At 46.1% G+C, this 18,988-nt stretch overlaps 1 protein-coding gene across 7 annotated transcripts in view; it reads left to right on the top strand.

Annotated features, from left to right (window-relative positions):
• The window catches only part of TNIK (TRAF2 and NCK interacting kinase), a 318,965-nt gene that overhangs the window by 43,758 nt on the left and 256,219 nt on the right, over positions 1-18,988 (top strand). For all 7 annotated transcript variants that reach the window (XM_090055644.1, XM_090055648.1, XM_090055647.1 and 4 more), the window contains exon 2: positions 10,753-10,818. In XM_090055644.1, coding sequence (XP_089911770.1) covers positions 10,753-10,818 — 66 coding nt within the window. The remainder of the gene's footprint in view (positions 1-10,752; positions 10,819-18,988) is intronic.

Below are 18,988 nucleotides of genomic sequence, written 5' to 3'. Positions count from 1 at the left end.
CTCTTCATGATTGGTGGAGCCCGGCCACCAATCAGGTAACTGTTGGGAGGGGCTTTGCCACCATCCCCCCACGCCCCTGGCAAAGAGGGGGGCAGAGGGGGAAAGAAGCCTTGGACCTGGTTCGAGACTGCACTGCCAGTCCAGCAAAACTTGGGGGGCAGAGCCTCCCAAAGACAACGAAAGGCATGCCCAGCACAGGGAGACATGTCAGGGATGGAGAAGAGCAGGGCTTAGAGATGAGGAGAGCTGCTCAGCGGGGTGAAGCAGTACTCCGAAGAGCCCCTGAAGACTTCCGTCAGCAAGGAGTGGTGGACGGCTCCAGCGACTAGGCTCTTGGTGTGCAGTGCAGCCCACGGTGTCCGCACCCCAGGAGCATGAGGCGGCTCGGGTCTGCAATCCCTGGCATGCAGCCAGAGACCCAATGCACAGGCTGGTGCATGGAGCAGGATCCTTGGAGCCACTCAGGTGGCTCAGGTCTCCAAGCCCCGGCACGCGGCTGGGAGCTCTGCGCAGGAGGTGCTGCATGGGGGGTGAGAGATTCTGGGAGCCACTTGAGGTGGCTTGGGTCTACAGATGACACAGATGGGGCAAGATGACTCTGTACAGAGGGCCTGGGAGCAAACTGAGCCGTGGTGCTGCATGAGGTGGCTCGGGCCTCCAACCCATAGCAAAAGGTTGAGTCCAGGGAGCCAGACAGTGCTTGGGCTACTGAGCCAGCAGACGGGGCCGAGCCAGAAGCACTGCATAGTGGAGTCCCGTTCCGGGGGGCAGCAAGTCTGAAGCCCGCCGTGGGCAAGAGAGAAGCTGGGCGCAGCAGACAAGGGCCACCCTCCAGGCCTGGGAGCCGTGAGTTGCCAGGCAAAAGGATTCCCACAGGGGAGGGGTTAGTTAAGGGCTCCTGAAAGTGGAGGTCCTACTTGAAGTACCGGCTTCCTTCAAGGGTTTGGGAAAAGGCCCAAGGGGCATTGGGGTTTTTCCTTGGGATTAAGTTTTCTTTGTGGTTCTTGTGCCTTATCTACTAATTTACAAATATGAGAGTTCACAAAATGTGAGTAGAGTCTTGAATTTATAACTTTGACCAGGGCTCTGCTGGGACCCCCTTTTTGCTATTATTCACTTGTTCATTTGTATTTATTTGTGGGTTATCCACTGTTCACCTATGCATACCTATAGTTTCATCTGTGAGACTGATGCTGCTGGGCATGTAGGCTACGTGTATGTTGACAAATGGTTTTTAGTCGCATTCCTGACTCCAAAGATAGAACTGGATGTCTGGAGATTAAATGTCACTTACCTGTCACCTTTTCAGTTGTGGTGTGTGCTGGGGTGGCTGTATTGCTTTTGTTTTTTGAGGGTCCCTGCCCCACCTCCCCCCCCCCCCCCCTTACAGGCTGTAAACTGCACAAATGTATTGCTGATGAGAAAATCGATGTATCACCACAATGGGTTTAATGCAATGCAGTACAACACTGAGAGATCACAGGTGGAGCTATAGGGCAGCCATCTTTATTGTACAAAACAAAAGGTTTAACTAAATGCACTTCAAGCATAGTAGCAGCAGGCAGGAGCAGGAGACAACTAGGATGCAGAATAGCCCCACATAGTGATGCGAGAACACGCACTCGCAGACTTTCACGCTTGCTCTTACAGTCGCTCCTGCCCTACTCAGAACATAAGTTGTTTAATTTAATTTTACTGTGAAAGCAACTCTTTGCCAAAGAGCATCTGCCAAAGCCCTGCTACCTCTTGGTACAGAAATAAAACCACAATAATGGAGTTAAACTCTTCAAAGCAGGATGTTATCTGACCAGCACAGCTTTAAAATTCCCCAAGTACTTTCCCACTAGACAAATAGTTTTCTCAGCTGACTTAAAGTATGTCCACACCTTAGTCTGCAGTGTATCAGACATGCCTGAGATTGCTTCCACAGCTCAAGCTAGCTCCTTTACAACAATCTAGCAAGAGCTCAATTCAGGCCAAGTTCTCAGCAGGATAAATTAGCCTGTGTTCCTGTGTTCAGCCTGCTTATGGTTTGTGAGCTGTCACCCTGCTGTACTGTAGTCCAAGGGGTGCTCAACCTCTGGCCCATGAGCTAAATCTGGCTTGTGGGAATCTCCAGCTGGGGAATGGGAAGCTCCGCACAGCTGGATCTAGCCCTGTCCAGGCCACTGTCCTGCAGTGGGATCAAAGCTGGGCTTGACCCCACTTATCTGGATCAGGGCTGCTCTGCTCCATGTTCCCTCCCCCCCCACATGTCTGGATTGGGGCCACTCTACCTTGTGTCATCTGCCACTCTCCCTTCCCCCTGTTCTTCCCCCCCGCATATGCATCCATATCAGGGCTGCTATCCTCTGCTTTCCTGTGCCCTGCCCCACTCCTTACCCACCCCTGTGGATCTAGATTGGGGTCTGGGCTGCCCCCCCCCCCCCGCCCCCCCCAAATGCATCTTGATGGGGATTGGGACCAGGCTTCCTGCACCCCCTTGGCTAGATCTGCATGTGTCAGCACCTGGCACTACCCATCCTACCCATGGACCAGAAACGTTGGGCATCAGTGTTGTAGTCTGTAGATGTACCCTTAGGCCTTGGCTAATGTCTATCATGCCAGGAAGGTCAATGTTCTTATAGGCTTATAGCAACTATAATATGTAACTTAACCAAAAATTTCTGTTGGTTTTATAAAAAATTGTAGTTATGTTCTGGGTTCCTACTCTACTGGGATTCATGTGACCTGGAATCTGGTCTCACTGTGCCAGTGACCTGCTGTGTAACAAGTCATTGCGTCCCTCTCTTTGCTTTTACTCCTTTCCCATCCTTTGTCTAGTTTGATAGTCAGCTCATCAAGGGAAGGGAATATCTTTCATGGTGTATTTTTTTCAGGTTCTAGCAAAATGGAGCTTCTTGATGCTAGAATAATGTGCATAACTTCTAAAATGAAGAAAAATAGTTTCATAGTTAGTAAGGTCGGAAGGGACCTGAGCAGATCATCAAGTCCGACCCCCTGCCATGGCAGGAAAGAGTACTGGGGTCAAACGACCCCAGCAAGGTGGTTGTCTAGCCTTGTCTTAAAGGACCCCCAGGGTAGGAGCCAGCACCACTTTCCTTGGAAGTTGGTTCCAGATCCTAGTCGCCCTGACAGTGAAGTCGCACCTCCTGATGTCTAATCTGAATCTACCCTCTGCCAGCTTGTGACCCTTATTCCTAGTCACTCCTGGTAGTGCTTGGGGGAACAGTGACTCCCCCAATGCCTGCTGGTCCCCTCTGACTAGTTTGTAATAGGCCACTAGATCCCCCCTCAGCCTTCTCTTGTGGAGGCTGAACAGGTTCAGGTCCCGCAGCCTCTCCTCATAGGGTCTGCCCTGCTGTCCCCTGATCATACGAGTGGCCTCCTCTGGACCCTAGTTTCGTAGTTTCATAGTTTCTAGGGTCGGAAGGGACCTGAGCAGATCATCTAGTCCGACCCCCTGCCATGGCAGGAAAGAATACTGGGGTCAGATGACCCCAGCAAGATGTTCATCTAACCTCCTCCTAAACACCCCCAGGGTAGGAGCCTGCACCACTTCTCTTGGAAGCTGGTTCCAGACCCTAGCCGCCTTGACTGTGAAGTAGCGCCTCCTGATATCTAACCTAAATCTACCCTCTGCCAGCTTGTGACCGTTATTCCTGGTTGCTCCTGGCGGTGCTTGGGGAAACAGTGACTCCCCCAGTGCCTGCTGGTCCCCCTGACTAGTTTATAACAGGCCACAAGATCCCCCCTCAGCCTTCTCTTGTGGAGGCTGAACAGGTTCAGGTCCCGCAACCTGTCCTCATAGGGCCTGCCCTGTTGTCCCCTGATCATACTAGTGGCCTCCTCTGGACCCTCTCCATGCTGTCGACATCCCTCTTGAAGTGTGGCACCCAGAACTGGACGCAATACTCCAGCTGCGGCCTGACCAGTGCCGCATAGAGAGGGAGGATCACCTCCTTGGACCTGCTTGAGATGCATCTGTGGATGCATGCCAAGGTGCGGTTGGCCTTCCTGACTGCCTCCCCACACTGCCGGCCCATGTTCATCTTGGAGTCAGTGATGACCCCCAGATCCCTTTCCACCTCCGTGCTGACAAGAGGGGAGTTCCCCAGCCTGTAGGTACGGTGCCGGTTGTTCCTCCCGAGGTGCATCACCTTGCACTTGTCTGTGTTGAAACTCATCCTATTCTCGTCCGCCCACCCTTGTAACCTGTCGAGGTCTGATTGTAGCCTGTTGCATCCTTCCAATGTACCCATGTCTCCCCACATCTTAGTGTCATCAGCAAATTTGAACAGGGTGCTTTTTACCCCCTCATCCAAATCACTGATGAAGATGTTGAACAGTGTGGGCCCGAGGACCGAGCCCTGGGGGACCCCACTGCCCACGTCCTTCCAGGTTGAGAAGGACGCATCCACTACCACCCTCTGGGTGCGGCCCTCCAGCCAGTTGGCGACCCAATTGACTGTGTGGGTGTCTACACCACAGCCCCCCAGTTTCTTAATGAGAACAGGGTGAGAGACAGTGTCAAAAGCCTTCCGGAAGTCCAGGAAGATTATATCCACTGCTACCCCTGCGTCTAACGATCTGGTGATCTGATTGTAAAAGGCCACCAGGTTGGTCTGACAGGACCTACCGCTGATGAACCCATGTTGGTTGCCCCTAAGCATGCAGTCTCCTGCTGGCCCCTCCTGGATGTGTGCCAGCATAATTTTCTCGAACAGCTTGCCTAGGATCGAGGTGAAACTAACTGAACTATAGTTTCCCGGGTCCTCCTTCCTGCCTTTTTTGAAGATGGGGGACCACATTGGCCCTCTTCCAGTCCTCCGGTACCTCACCAGAGCACCACGAGTGCTCATAAAGTTGTGCCAGGGGACTTGCAACGACCCTCTCCATGTTGTCCACATTCCTCCTGAAGTGTGGCGCCCAGAACTGGACGCAGTACTCCAGCTGCGGCCTGACCAGTGCCGCATAGAGGGGGAGGATCGCCTGCTTGGATTTGCTTGAGATGTGTCTGTGGATGCATGCCAAGGTATGGTTGGCCTTCCTTTCTGCCTCCCCACACTGCTGGCCCATGTTCATCTTGGCATCAGTGATGACTCCAAGATCCTTTTCTGCCTCTGCACTGACAAGACGGGAGTTCCCCAGCCTTTAGGTATGGTGCTGGTTCTTCCTCCCCAGGTGCATCACCTTGCACTTGTCAGTGTTGAATCCCATCCTGTTCTCATCCGCCCACCCCTGTAACCTGTCTAGGTCCGATTGCAGCCTATTCCTCCCTTCTAGCATGCCCACTTCTCCCCACATCTTCGTGTCATCAGCAAATTTGAACAGGGTGCTTTTTACCCCCTCGTCCAAGTCACTGATGAAGATGTTGAACAGTGCGGGCCCAAGGACTGAGCCCTGTTGCTTATAGTTACTTACCAAAATGTTTTAAGCTTTTACAAATAGACTTCCATAAAACGACAATAAAAACAAGTGTTGCATTGCTGCTGCTTCAGCTTTTTGGGGCTTTTTCACCCCTCCCTCTCTCCGCCTCTTGTTCAGTCAAGTGTTCAGAAATTTTTCAGTTCAGAAAAGATTTCTTTAGAGTATGTGAAGGAAAGATTATTATTTTTTTTATACATGGAGTATGTGAAAATGGTAGTTTGTAATAATACCTGAGTTGCAACCTAAACAATACAGCTTCTTGCTATAACAAAGGGAGAAATACACGGCGTCAGAAAAACAATTGCAAGGACTCAGCAGATTTGAGCTGTTTGATTGCGTAACTTCTCCCACAGTAATAATATTTCAGTCTTGAGGCCAGTTTGGGTTAAAAAAAGAAAAAAAATGGTATTAACAAGAGCAGGTAAAAGTAGGTCTTGAAACATTTACCTGTATTGAGCTTTGAGGCAAAAAAAAAATTTGCCAAATGGAATAGAGCAGCAGTTCCCAAACTCTGACAGATTGCCCATCACCAATTTAAAATGATACAACCTTAAGTACCACCAGCAAATTTTTGTTGTATAAAGTAATTGTAATGAATCTCTTAATGCATACTACTGGCAGGTTGTCTGTGTGCCACTGGTGGTACCCGCACCACAGATTGGGAACCGCTAGAGTAGCATACATTGCTGTAAACTGCAGAGTGCAAGTCCCATCTGAAAAACTGACTGTGTTTGTTTGGTTTGAGATTTATGTGCTGCTTGTCCTGGAATGGTCTCCTGTCAGGCTTCTCTCCTCTTTCTCCCCCCCTCATCCCCCAAATAATTTAATCCCCTGTTTCATTTTAATGCTTCCATATTTTGATTCCTTAATGTCAGCTCCACGTTCCTGAGCTGCTGTCACTCTCCACTACGTTCTTGCAGTATCTCTACAATATCGGCTAAGATTTTTGCAGTGATGAGCAATTTGCATTTCAGCCCTGGGAGAGAAGTGTAGCCATGTTTTGTTTCATATCAGAGAGGCAGTGTATCCCATAGTAGTTATTAAGATGCAAAAGCTCTTCTCCACATAAAGGCTGACTTTTAAGGGCTGGTGGAGAAAGATTTCCTCTTTCTCTGTGCCCTCGCTCCCCCGCTGTGTGTTTTTTTGAAAGGCAAACTAACAAAATATTAGGCTTCCCCACACACAGACTTGAAAGGCCTCTTGAAAAAGGACCTCAGAAGAATCATTGTTCCTGGCACTGCAGGCTGCACTGGGGAAAAAAAATTTAAAAAGCAATGGCACAACACAAGCTTGCAAGAGGAGATCTCGTGCTTGCTCTTGCTCTCTCTCTCCTTATTTGTCAATAACTGATCTTCCAGTCATGTTGCCATGGCCCTACTCAAATTGTAACCATTTGTGCCTGCATACAGACAAAACATGTCACTTGGTTAGTTGCTGCGAGCTACCTAGGTTATCATGACACTGGTTGTGGAAAAGTGGGTGTCAGAGCCAAGTAGGGGAAGGTATGTATATAATGAAATGGATGCACAGGTAAGACAGAGCCAGGTAAGAACTGCCAGGTGCCATGAATCTGTAGTGACCTTGGCCTGGGTGGCAGAGGTGCATTCAGCTAGGCTGCAGGAAGAAGCCTGCAACTGCTCCTTGTTAGCTGAGGGCTGATACAGAGCCAGCTCCACAAGTTGCCATTCTGCCTACTGATCTTACTGGATCCTAGCAGGGAAATAATAAATAGACTGCAAAACAAATTGCCAGAGGGGACTGAAGAGAGCCCCTGAAATCAGAGTGAGGAAGGCAATGCAGCTTTGATATGGAGTGGACTTGTTCGTCTGCTGGGTCTCCCTTCTGCCCCTCCTCCTCAAATGGATTAAATGCACACACATGCAATAACCTTGGAAGAGGTGTATGTAACTCCAGCACTGAGCAAAATAACTCCTGGAAGCAGAACTCAAAAATAAAACAGCAGCTGCCATGATTTTATTTTTTCCTTTCTGCTTATAAGAGCCTGGTGCACAACTGGCTCCAAGTCCCTTTTCCTTTCTGTAGAGAACACTGCTTCGTCAGCGTGGAGCTTGTACAGCAGCCTTTGCACTGCTTTGTTGCTATTTTCAGTTCATTCCTTCCCTGCACTGCAGTACTCTTCAGCCTCGCTGATTTTGGGTATATTTGTGCTGCAGTCAGAGTGATGGCAGCAGGTTCAAGATGGCTTGAATCTAGAGAGCTTTGTGGCAGGAAAGATGTGGTGATACAGGTCTCCATGTAGGCCGTACCAGAACAGATTGCTTATTCAGATTGCTACTGCCATGGCTTCACTGCTTTAGATGTTGATTTAAGTATACCTCTGGTAGTTGACACATGCTGCAGTTCTCCTCCTGACTGCAAGGTACATGGACCCTGAACACTTACTTTGACCCAGGAATGGGACCCCTATGTGCCTGAGGCAGTTAGAGGTAAAATGAAAAAGGCCTACATTAGTATGTCTTACTGTTTAGGGCTGTGTTATAGCTTCCTCATTTGGAAGCAGAGGCTTAGTAATTTGCTGACTTTTGTACAGTCCAGGAATGTCTGCAGTCCAGGAATGTCTTGCAATGTGTATTTTATGGTACACATTTAATATGCTAAAAAATATCCGGGCTACAGTCTAAAAAATTCTAGCTCTGCTTGTCAGGAATCTGTGATCATGTCTAAGCAATGACTAAAGGCAGAATTTTAAGTCTAAAAATAAGACTGCCAGGGTAGTCGGCATAGTGTTCAGTATGGTAAGATGGATAGTGGAAGGTTGTGATGGTTTTTGGGCAGTGGGGTTGCAGGGAGGTAAAGTGGGCTTGGACAAAATGCCCGTAAACATACTGGTGCACTGTGGAGAGATGGGCTAGCTAATAGAATAGGCTAGTTCCACTTATTGACTATTTTCTCCCTTGACACAACTAGTTAGCTTCTCTCATGTGAGCCAGGGCCATTGGGTTTCAATGAGCAAACCTAAAAATCAACTTTTAACTGCTGAGTTCACCTTACGGGAGTTGAGTTCATCTTATTGGAGTTGTCAGCTGATTCAGGATATATAGATACAATCACCATGGTGCAAATATCTTCTGCCTCCCAGGGATCACCTTCAAAATGTGGCCTTTCCTTACCCTCGTATATGATTCTCATCTGTACTCTCTTGCTTTCTCAGACTTTGCTTATTGCAACTTTTTCATCTGCTAGCATGCCACATCATTAGCTTGCTGAGTAGACATGGCTGCTGCTCAAAAATCTAGCAGGTAAGATTCTGGCTGGCACAGAAGCTTCATCAAACAATTCCAGTTTCAGACCCCTTGTTGGAGAGGGGAGAAACAAAACACCCTCCTTTTCCTCCCCCTCCACAAAATAAAAAATACATGATAGATTTTAAACTAGGTGGAGTGCTGTACCTATCTCTTGGTGTGAGGATCTTTGCAAAGAAGCACTACCAAGGACCCATATGGTTTTCTTGGTGCTCATCAGCCTCCTCTCAACTTGTGTATGTACGTCATGTTTCTTGCAGGTGCCATTCAGGATGTGGCAACTGCCCACTTGTCTGAAGTCTGGTGGCCATATGCTCTGGAAAGCCAGGAGGAGAACCAGGGCATAAGGAGGGAAGGAAGGAGGGTAGTTAAGGAATATGTTCTCTTTGATAGCATGCATCCAGCATAGTCAGAGCAGGTCACACCTTGGAAATAAGGATTGACCTGCTTGGTGAAGGGCTGCAAAGAAAGTCCCAAATTAATTGCATTGAGCTAGTTGTGGAGAACCAGCATAGCCAGGGCCATCTTTTTTAAAGATGCTGCCACATATGAGCTGTTAGCAACAATTAATCACATTCATTTCTTTGCTGCTTTTCTTCATCGAATTGAGAGTTTTGCAGGGGGGGACAGATTGAAATCCTAGACAGTGCAGCCTATTGTGTGTGTTTGGAAATCTTGATTCCAGGAGACTAAATAATCACAACTTACTTTGCTGTTACAAGACACTTAGGCCAGGAACAGACATTACACTTTTACTGGTATAAGTGATCAGAAACGAGTCTACACCTGTAACAGAACGTAGGTTCAGCGTGTTTAGACTGGTTTAAAAATGGAGTAACCTAGTCTAAGATTTGGTCTTCCCCTCCTCGCCCCCTTTCCCATCCCCAGGCGAATGTGTGTTCTGTTCACTAACTATATGAACTTATGCCGCTTACAGAAGACCGCGTAACTTGGATTGATTCCACTTTGCATTTTTGAATGTCTGTACCTAGCCTTAGACTCTTAACTTAGCAAGGGGGGGAAGAGTGGGGAGGAAGGGGCTGAGATGGAATTGGGGATATTTGTTTAAAGCAGAATTTGTATGTTGGGGACAAGCAGCACAGTGAGAGGAAAATAGCACAGGGATGGGAGGGAAAGGATGGTTGTGACTAAAGAGACCCAGAATAAAGTAAGAGACATGGTGGTAAAGTAACAGTGCTAACTTTCCCTCCTTTCATTTCCACCTTGTAATTACACCGTGTGTGTGTGTGTGTGTGTGTAATTCTGCACTTTTCAGTGCGTGGAATCTGGGTGTTTTGAGGACTTGAGATGGAAGCTCTCCTAACAACAGGCCCTACCGTCTCAGTTATGGAGATGCTTGTTATAGTATTTTGATTTATATCTTGACCTCTATTACACAATTGATGTGCAGTCCAGGTTAATGGACATAAATTTAGTAGCTCTTAATACAACTTTTAGCTTGCTGAAAAACAATGGGAATTGTGCAGCTAGGATGTGGAGCCAGGAGAAATGTCAGTTGAAACCAATTTGTGAACATGGAATTTTTCCTGTGAAGCTAAACCAGGCCTCTGGGCAAGACTTTATTGTTGGTTTGTTTGTTTGTTTGTTTTTTTAACTGAAGACTTGCACGTTTTAACAGATCTAACCGAATATTTCTAAAATGTACACAGAGTATTCAGGCTCTAGCCAGTAAAAGGATAGTGCTGCTACCAGAATACCATCTTGACAACTGTTTCTTTAAGCTGGTTTTGGAACAGATTACAACAACTACAGGACCTAAGCCTTATTACTAAGAATCCCCTTGCTGACGGGTCATGCTAAGTGGCTGTGTGTTTGTAGGGCCAGGCCCTAAGTAACTGGCTCACTGGATATACCGGGTGGGCTAATATTTCCATTTGATATTATTATAATTTTGCTAATCCACGATTAGGCTAAAGGAAACCATTAACGCATTGCAGCAGTTGTCAATGAAATGTTGACTTCACTTTGCAGAATGATTGCTGCTTTTGAGACTACTTGTAAATGTTTGTTCATCGTTTTTATTATTTTTTCCTTTTAGGATCCTGCAGGTATCTTTGAACTGGTGGAACTAGTTGGCAATGGAACCTATGGGCAGGTCTATAAGGTAAGGTCTAAAAACTGTATCTTAAGCCATTTTGATTTTCCTGGTGTATGTACATATTGGAACACTCATTGATTATTTATGTTAAATTAGATGCATTTCAGCCCTGACCAGGAACTAGAAACCTTTGTGGCATTCACTCTCCCTCTTCCCCCCACCCTTTTTTTTTTAATATTTGAATTTTCCAGTGTTCCAGAATAGCATACTTTTTAAACTGGCAATTTAATTTGTTCTGAGAAATTTATTTAAAGTCCTTTTTAATTCATGCCTGAATGTGACGTAGAGGAAGGGAGCATTCTAGATGGGATTGTACTTTTAATAATTTGTTATTTCTGAAGAGTGGACTTGAGAACTGATAGTTTACAAAGGAAGTGAGTTTAGTTTAAGCCTACTTGTACCATTTACATTTCGAAACAATCACATAATAAGAAATTGCTATCTTTACTAAGCAAATACAGTAAGTAAGCAAAGAAAACTCAAAGGTAACTTTAAAAATAAGGTTTGTCTTTGAAGTCTTTTTGATTATGGAAAATAGATCTTGCCCAATACACTTGAAATACCTGAAAAGTGTCATGACTTTTTGAAATCTATGTCTAGTTTTTGAATCTTGCAGTTGACCCTCTATTTGCTAAACTACCTCTGCCACCCAATTCAAGGGGTTCTTTAGAATCTGAATCTTCAACTTGGTTGCATTTGGTGGTTGCAGTGGGTTAGAGGAGCAGTGCTCATGTCTGCTACATACATGGTATAACAATGAGAATTAAAAAGTTCCCAAGAGAACTGCATGTGTAGATTCTCCATATACCTACGCTATTTTGGTTCTAACCTACAGCAATAGCTCCTCTGGTCCGAACTTTCCAAAAGCCTCTGTATATGTACCATATCAGATTATGTGCATGCACACACAGAACTTAGATTTGCATGTGAGGCTTAGGTAACTGTGAACTCAGTTACTGGAAGTGCAGGCACAGATTCTCTCAGTTATTAAAAAAAAAATAAAATAAAAAACCAAAAAATAACTGACTTTGTGTATACCTGCTCCCACATCTGCCACTTTGAAAAATGTGTCCTTGCTGTCATGTTACTGTACTAAATTCCCCCAAGATGAAGCAGAAGGAGAAGTTTGCGTAAAAAGCTATCTGACAGAAAATATTTGTTCTGAATCCTGTTTTCTGTATCCTCCCATGGCTGTGGGCAAATCCCATCAATATGATGATGAAAAAATTTAAGTGAACTGAGGATGAAAAGAAACTTCTGGAGTTTAAACTATGTGAATTTCTGAATTGGAATAAACTGGCCTTATCAAGGCTATGTTCCAGTGAACGTTCCTTTTGCATTGTGGGTCTTCCTGTTGGTGGGGAAGCTTTTATTTTCATTGTCAGTGATACTGTGTCTTTATTTCCATTGCTCTTCCTGAATCACTGAGGCTATGAGCATGAGATTTATTTATTTTTTCTCAGCTGGTAAAATAGCTGTAGAAGTTGACCTAATTTTCACATGTGCATATTTCTAACAATCGGTGGAAACTATGTGACTATAACATCCCTTCTGAAAGCATATCGTGTTTGTGGAAAAGCAGAAAGGGAAACGCAGTACCCAGAGCTTACAGTATTCTTTATACAGGACTCTTAATTATTTCCTGTGGAAATATTTCACTTTCAAAGTTCTGATATAAGCTAACACTGTCCATAATTATTCATGCTTAGGTTTTTCTGGGAGGTAAAAGGTTCTGCTTATTTCAGTGTGTTGCCTTTTCTCCTTTGTGCAAAACATCCCTTTTCTTAATTGTTTAACTTAACTGGGGCTATTAATTTGTAATCAAACCAATGCAAAAATATTGGTATGCTATCAGTGCCGAACAAGGCGGCAGGGTTCATAAAGAGACAATATCCCAGGCCTGTAAGCAGTCTGATGTACCTGCTGCCATGCAGATAGGCTTTGTCCCCTGAGGAGTTTTTCAGACCCTCCAAGCAATACTTCACAAGCTGGCTTGAGTGCCTGCAACCTCACTTCTGACTTTTCTCCCTTAGGAGTTCCTCAAATAACTCCTCATAACACACCACAATAATCCTTGATCCAGACAGCAAATGCACGAGTAAAGCAAACCTTCAGCCTTTCTTCAGGCAGCAGGCGAGGCCCTGTAGTTCTGGCCCTTCCTTGAAACAAGGTCTTCTGGGGTTCAGTCTGTTTTCTGGCCACAACCTTCTTTCCCCCAGCTCAAGCTGTCTGCTGTTTCCCTGCTTGGGCTTTAAACTGCCAGATTATCACTCACAGCTGGACTTCAATCCCAGAACTGGCTGCCTTCCCTAAAGGCACTCTGTTACAGGGTCTAAACACCCTTCCATTTGGGAGAAATTTTCATCTAAGTGTAGATTGCGTGGCTTGGCCATCATCTATACAGTAGGCTAAGGTTCTCTCTTGTTTTTTGGATTCACCTGACTTGAAATCAGAAAGCAGAACTCAAGGATGCGAACATCAATGAATCTTGATTTCTGAAGCTTAGCTGACTGACCCTGATGTTAAGTTTGAACCAGTGGAGGAGAGGAACACCATCCCTGTAGCCCTTATGTTATAAACTTACTTGCAAAATGCTGTATGCCTCTTGCAGACAAGCAGAGGAACAGATCAGTGTTCCAGGGAAATGACCTCTTGGCTTCCTTTAAAATATTTGGACAGTCAAATCCTCAGGAACAATATCTGCAGTTTAGATATGTACATAGATTCTGCTGTGTGTTACACCAAAATGGGTGTGAAACCATATTGACTTAAGGCATCTTTGGAGTATTGCACAGGAGCAAATTCAGGGGCATCATTCCAGGTTCAAGCTGCTGTGACTGCCCACACCTATCAAACTCAGGCTAATCAAGGAGCTAGTGTCCTCTCTTCTTCTTCCTCTCACTCAAATCCAAGCCCAGATGTAAATTCAGTCTACTTGCTTCATGATTTGTGGTAATTTTACATGACTCACTCTCTCCATTATCATGGAGCAGCTGTTTTTATGCATTTCCTTTCACTATTTGGTCAATTTACCTTGCTAAAATTGCTGAAGGGAAGGGGGTTTCCTATACTGCAGGGCTGATTTGGGGACTACTTATACTTCCTTAGCAGTAACCTATCTGAATAGTCCAATAAGGCTGCTCCAGTGAGCAAGTGCTCAAAGATTCCACAGGTCAGACCTCGGTCCACCATTTAAAACCAGCCTCCAGTACAGCTCTTAATCCCAAGGGATTATGACCTGTCTGACTAGTTGAACACGTTAGGCCATACTGGATGTTTGAAGACCAGACTCTGCCATTGAATTTGACAGGTGCACCGGAAAGGAATCTAGCCCTAATTCTACAGCAGTTCTGAAACTCTGATTGGGTGCATCTACATGTGGACTTTACTGCAGAGCTAATCAGTCAACTGTAATTAGTAAAGTGTCAGTCTACACATGTGCTTGTATTAGAGTGCAGTAAACGAATTAACTCCACTGTAGGATAATATTATCTGTGTTAAGTAATATCCTGCAGAGGAGTTAATGTGTGCGCTTTAAACACACGTGTCAACTGTAACTGGTGCTGGCTGTTGCACAAAGGTGCTCAAATGCATGCAGGAGCAGGCTGCTCGCCAGATTAGCTCCTCACTACCACCCAGAGCAAGGGGCTGAAACATCCCTTCCGCCGGCCCCCTCCAAACCGCTTGCCAGCCCTGAGCTGCTCTGCCCCAGCTCATGTTGCTGCGGTCCTGGAAATGCATGAAGATGCTGCACCTGGCAAGCAGATCCTTCTGCGGTGAAATGTTCCAGGCTTATTCAGGCTTGTTAACAGCGCGTGTAGATCTGTCCATTGAGACAGCAGTGTGCACTGACTAAAGGGCAGGATATGTATACTGCAGAATATTAGGGGTGGTGCAGTTCAGTTCTTAGGCTAAGGGGGTGCAGATGGGGAGACCTCTGTTTTTCTTGCTGTTAATTTGAGACCTTGGTGAAAGTCATTCAGCTTTTTTCACTGTTCAGTTACCCTTCCATAAAATGAGCATGCCAGTGCTATATGTGCCTCTGAAAGTGCTTAGAGACTCAGTGACTGTGCAAGTTATTTGCCACAAGCGAGAAGTTCTCATATTGATGTTCAAAGGCAGTGCTGAGCTTTAATATGGCCTGAGTAACTGAGCTTCACAGCTGGTTATAAAATGACCACAGCTATATTCAGAACACTTTCAATCACCAAAATAATCACTTTTTCCCATTTAAAAAAAAATTGCTTCCTGGAATTACACTTGTAAAAAGTAATCTGATGCCCAACCACTGACTTATACCAGAGCCTTTGCACTGTCAGAGATAATATTTGTTCAGGCAAGAGGGTGTGTGTGGTATGTTTGGTTTCACATTAACGTATGATGCTTGTGTACCATGGACTTCAAGCCTGCTCAACATTTTGAGATTCTTACTCAATGATTTGTATTTACTTAAGGAAACACTGGATGTTTGACTTTTGTCAAATTTTGCTTCAGGGAAAATGTTAAATGTTTCACTTGTACAGCATGCCTTTTTCACATAATAATTTTACTCTTCCTCATTATAAGCAAAAGCAGGAGGGTTGGTGTGGGATTCTTTTTAAAAAGAGTGAATTAAGACACGGAATCTGTCCGGTGTCCTGCGACTTCGGGAGCATATGTCTGTTACTGATTAGAACGTAAGGAAGTGGATCCCTTTTACTTTCTTAATTAGACCCAATCATGTCGCAAAGGGGCCTTAACTCTCTTAGGTTTCTGTTGAATTCCTGTTTCCATTTTTCCCCCTTTCTGTACCTTGTATTTTCTTCTCTCCCTGCTGCAGCCATTAGTGATGGTTCTGCCACCTGGATAATGCCCCATTCCAAGGGTGGGAAAAATTGAAGTCAAACTCAAATCCAATCATCAAACCAGTAATAGGTGATATAGTGATTACCACAGAACATAGAAGTCGCAATGCTGCCTGGAGCTCCTGTTGTGTAACATGTACCATCCCAGTATAGGCAGATGTCCCAGCTCCAAACAATTTACTGTCAGGTTTTTCACCTGTCCTCAGATTGGTCAAATGACTTGTTCAAGGTCCTACAGCAGATGCATGGCAAAACTAAACTAATGTCCATCTTCCTTCTCTGGACTACACCATCCTACAGAGTTCTGCTTTGCACAAGGCTAGCATGTGTTCAGCTCCCTTTTCAAACAGTGCTGGGCACCCTGATGTCAATAAGAAAAGGGAAGTGGCAGCCACAACCTCTTCCTTGAAAGACTTGCCTGTTGCAGAGGCCTGGCTGTCTGCATGCTGTCAGGAGCCAGTATAGATGAGGGGTCAATCCCCACCCATGACCAGGAGAGAACAGTCTCTCAGTGACTGGGTGTGTGGGGTCTGTAGTGCAATTTGAAACCCTTACACTTGTACTAATACAGCATTCTGAGATCTGAATAATACAACCGTCTTGACACGATGAGAACTCTGACGATTGACACTTCCTACTAGAGAATAGGCGCAGTCACAGCAGTGGCAATAAAAAGTGCAGTTAGAGGAACTCTTTCCCAAATTTCACCATTTGTCATTCGCTGTGTGGGGGGTGATCGTGACTCCAAGGAAAGTAATAAAAACCATATCAAAATGCTCAAGATATTAACAATTTTCCCATCAACTTAAGCCAAGACTGCCACATGCAAATAAGAATTTTTGAACTATTAGTGTATTATGCTTTCTAGTTTAATATAGGTCCTATGTGACACTGCTTTGAAAAGCCTTTCTTTATCCATATTGCATGAGCCAGGCACTGTACGACAGAATATTAGTGCCCCTGAAATACTTTGGTAATTATTACTGGAATACTTTGCTTGGTGTTTCCAGCTGAAATTCAGTGACATCAATGAATGGTATTTCATCATCCATCCATTGTATTGGTCAAAGTTTTTTACCTTGGGTCATACAGCTCTAAATACTTTTTTGACCTGAAAAGTGATCTAAAGGTATCTACCTACATCCATTGAACTTTACCGGAAGACTTGTTTTCCTGAGTTGAGCTAACACAAGGATTAGGGATTGTCTTTGAGTGTATTTCTATAGTAAATGAAGGTGTGACTGTAACTAGGTATGACTGCCTGCATTAACTTTAACTTTATTAGCAGCAGAGAAGACATTGTGGCGTGGATTTCAGTGCGGGCTAACAACTAGAATGTGTGATGGAAAGAGGGCTTTCTACATGTACTGTATGGTTGTTAGCCATGCCAGCTGAACTAAAGCCAGTCTACCTGTACTACGGTTATGCTTTCATTTTGCTGCGTGGATATGCCTTTGGAGAGAGATCCTATACAAGGGGCGGGCAGTTATTTTGGGTGGAGGGCCGCTTACCCAGTTTTGGCAGGCTGTTGAGGGCTGCATGGGTAGCCCCGCCCCTTGACAGGTGCCCTGCCCCCTGGTCACCATCTTGGGACCAGTGACCCAGGGCCAGCACGGGGGCTGCACCAGAAGGGAGGGGGGAGCTGGCCTCTGCCAGCTGAGACTCTGTGCTCCTGCCACCCTGTTCTGGGCCCTGGGACACAGGTGCGTGCTCTGTGCTCCCACTAGCTCCCTGCCCACTCGCACCCAGTGCTCCCCAGCCCCACGGTACAGGCGGGTGGGCAGTGCACAGCCCCAACCCCCTGTTTGCCAGCAGGGAAGAAGCTGGTGCTGAGTGTGGGGAAAAGTGGTCCCTTGCCTACCCCATGGCTGGCGCGCTCTGCTGCAGGCACAGGCAGCCTCGTGCGGGCTGCAGGTGGCTGCAGCGCGGGGCGTTGGCCGTGCGGCAGGCAATGGGCCACTTTTCCCCGAGCTCAGCACCAGCTTGTAACCCATCCCACTGCCAGCCTGGCAATGGGGCGGGATACAAGGTGGTGCTGAGCGTGGCGGGGGACAAAGGAGCCCTTCCCTGCCCCATGCCTGGCGCCCTACGCTGCAGCCGATTGTAGCCTACCTGGGGCTGCCTGTGTCTGCTCTGGACAGCCCCACGCAGGTTGCAAGCACCTGCAGCAGGGAGCGCCAGCCATGGGGCAGGCGAGGAGCTGCTTTTCTCCACGCAGGGAAGGAGCTCAGGGAAAAGCTGAACGCGGGGGGGGGGGCGTGGCCCCTCCCCTGCCCTGCCCCGCCCCGCCCCATGCCTGGTGCCCCACTCTGCAGGCACTTGCAGCCTGCATGGGGCTGTCCGGAGCGGGCATAGGCAGCCTTATGTGGGCTGCAAGCAGCTGCAGCGTGGGGCATCAGGTGTGGGCAGGGAGGGGCTGCTTCCCCAGCCTAGAAACCTGGGTTGGGGCTTCTGGCTGGGGGGCGGGGCTGGACAGGCCCTGCTGTTGTTGGAGCCTGCCAGGCTTGCCCTGGGTCCTACTGCTCTTGGTTCCTGTCATTTTTGACAGGATTAATATTTCTCTGCCCTTGGTTCCTGTCATTTTTGACAGGAACCAAGGGCAGAGAAATATTAATTTTCTACATTTTTTTTTTTTAGGGGCTCTGCGGGCTGGATAGAATGGCCTTGCGGGCTGTATTTTGCTTACCCCTGTTGTATATTGTGGAAGACCAGAGGCAAGTATTTGCCCTTCTGCTCATTTTGGAGGCCTCTTTTCCTTAGGATACACTAGCATGGATCCATCTGCGCTCTAGACCAAGGCCTCTTTGCTAAGGGGGTGGAAGTTATGGGAAAGCTTGTTTCTGATACAGCCCATGATTGGTTATTTGTATAAAGGTCAGTTGTAACCTGCCCTTATTAAAAAAAAATATATATATATATATCCATCCTTATTAGTAATCCAGTCATGTATCTTGCGTAATGGCAAGTGGCCACTATAAGCACTCCGCTTTAGATGATAATTTCAGAACAAATGAATAAACCCTCATTTGCTGCATAACTGTCTCCTGTGAATAGCTTGTTTTTTATTTTAATGAGAAACCACACTGGTGATGGTTTATCTCTTTAATTGAATTGGAAGACTTTCTTTATTTTCTAATAATCCTGCATCTAATGAAACAGATTTTAAAAATATTTTAACAAAAGGAGCTAGTGCGTCTTTGTCAGTTTAAGATGTTGTTGTTCTGTTGTTATCTTTTTCTTTTTTTTAATTCTCTGCCTTGTTAAAAGAAGTATTTAGCTTGAGTACAATTAATTGGCCTTAAAATACTGAGCCATTGATTCATTGTTTTTGC

This window comes from Crocodylus siamensis, chromosome 6, assembly GCF_052110815.1.
Source record: "Crocodylus siamensis isolate JL-2025a chromosome 6, ASM5211081v1, whole genome shotgun sequence".
Lineage (NCBI taxonomy): Eukaryota > Metazoa > Chordata > Crocodylia > Crocodylidae > Crocodylus > Crocodylus siamensis.
This window is presented reverse-complemented; position numbering and strand designations above follow the sequence as displayed.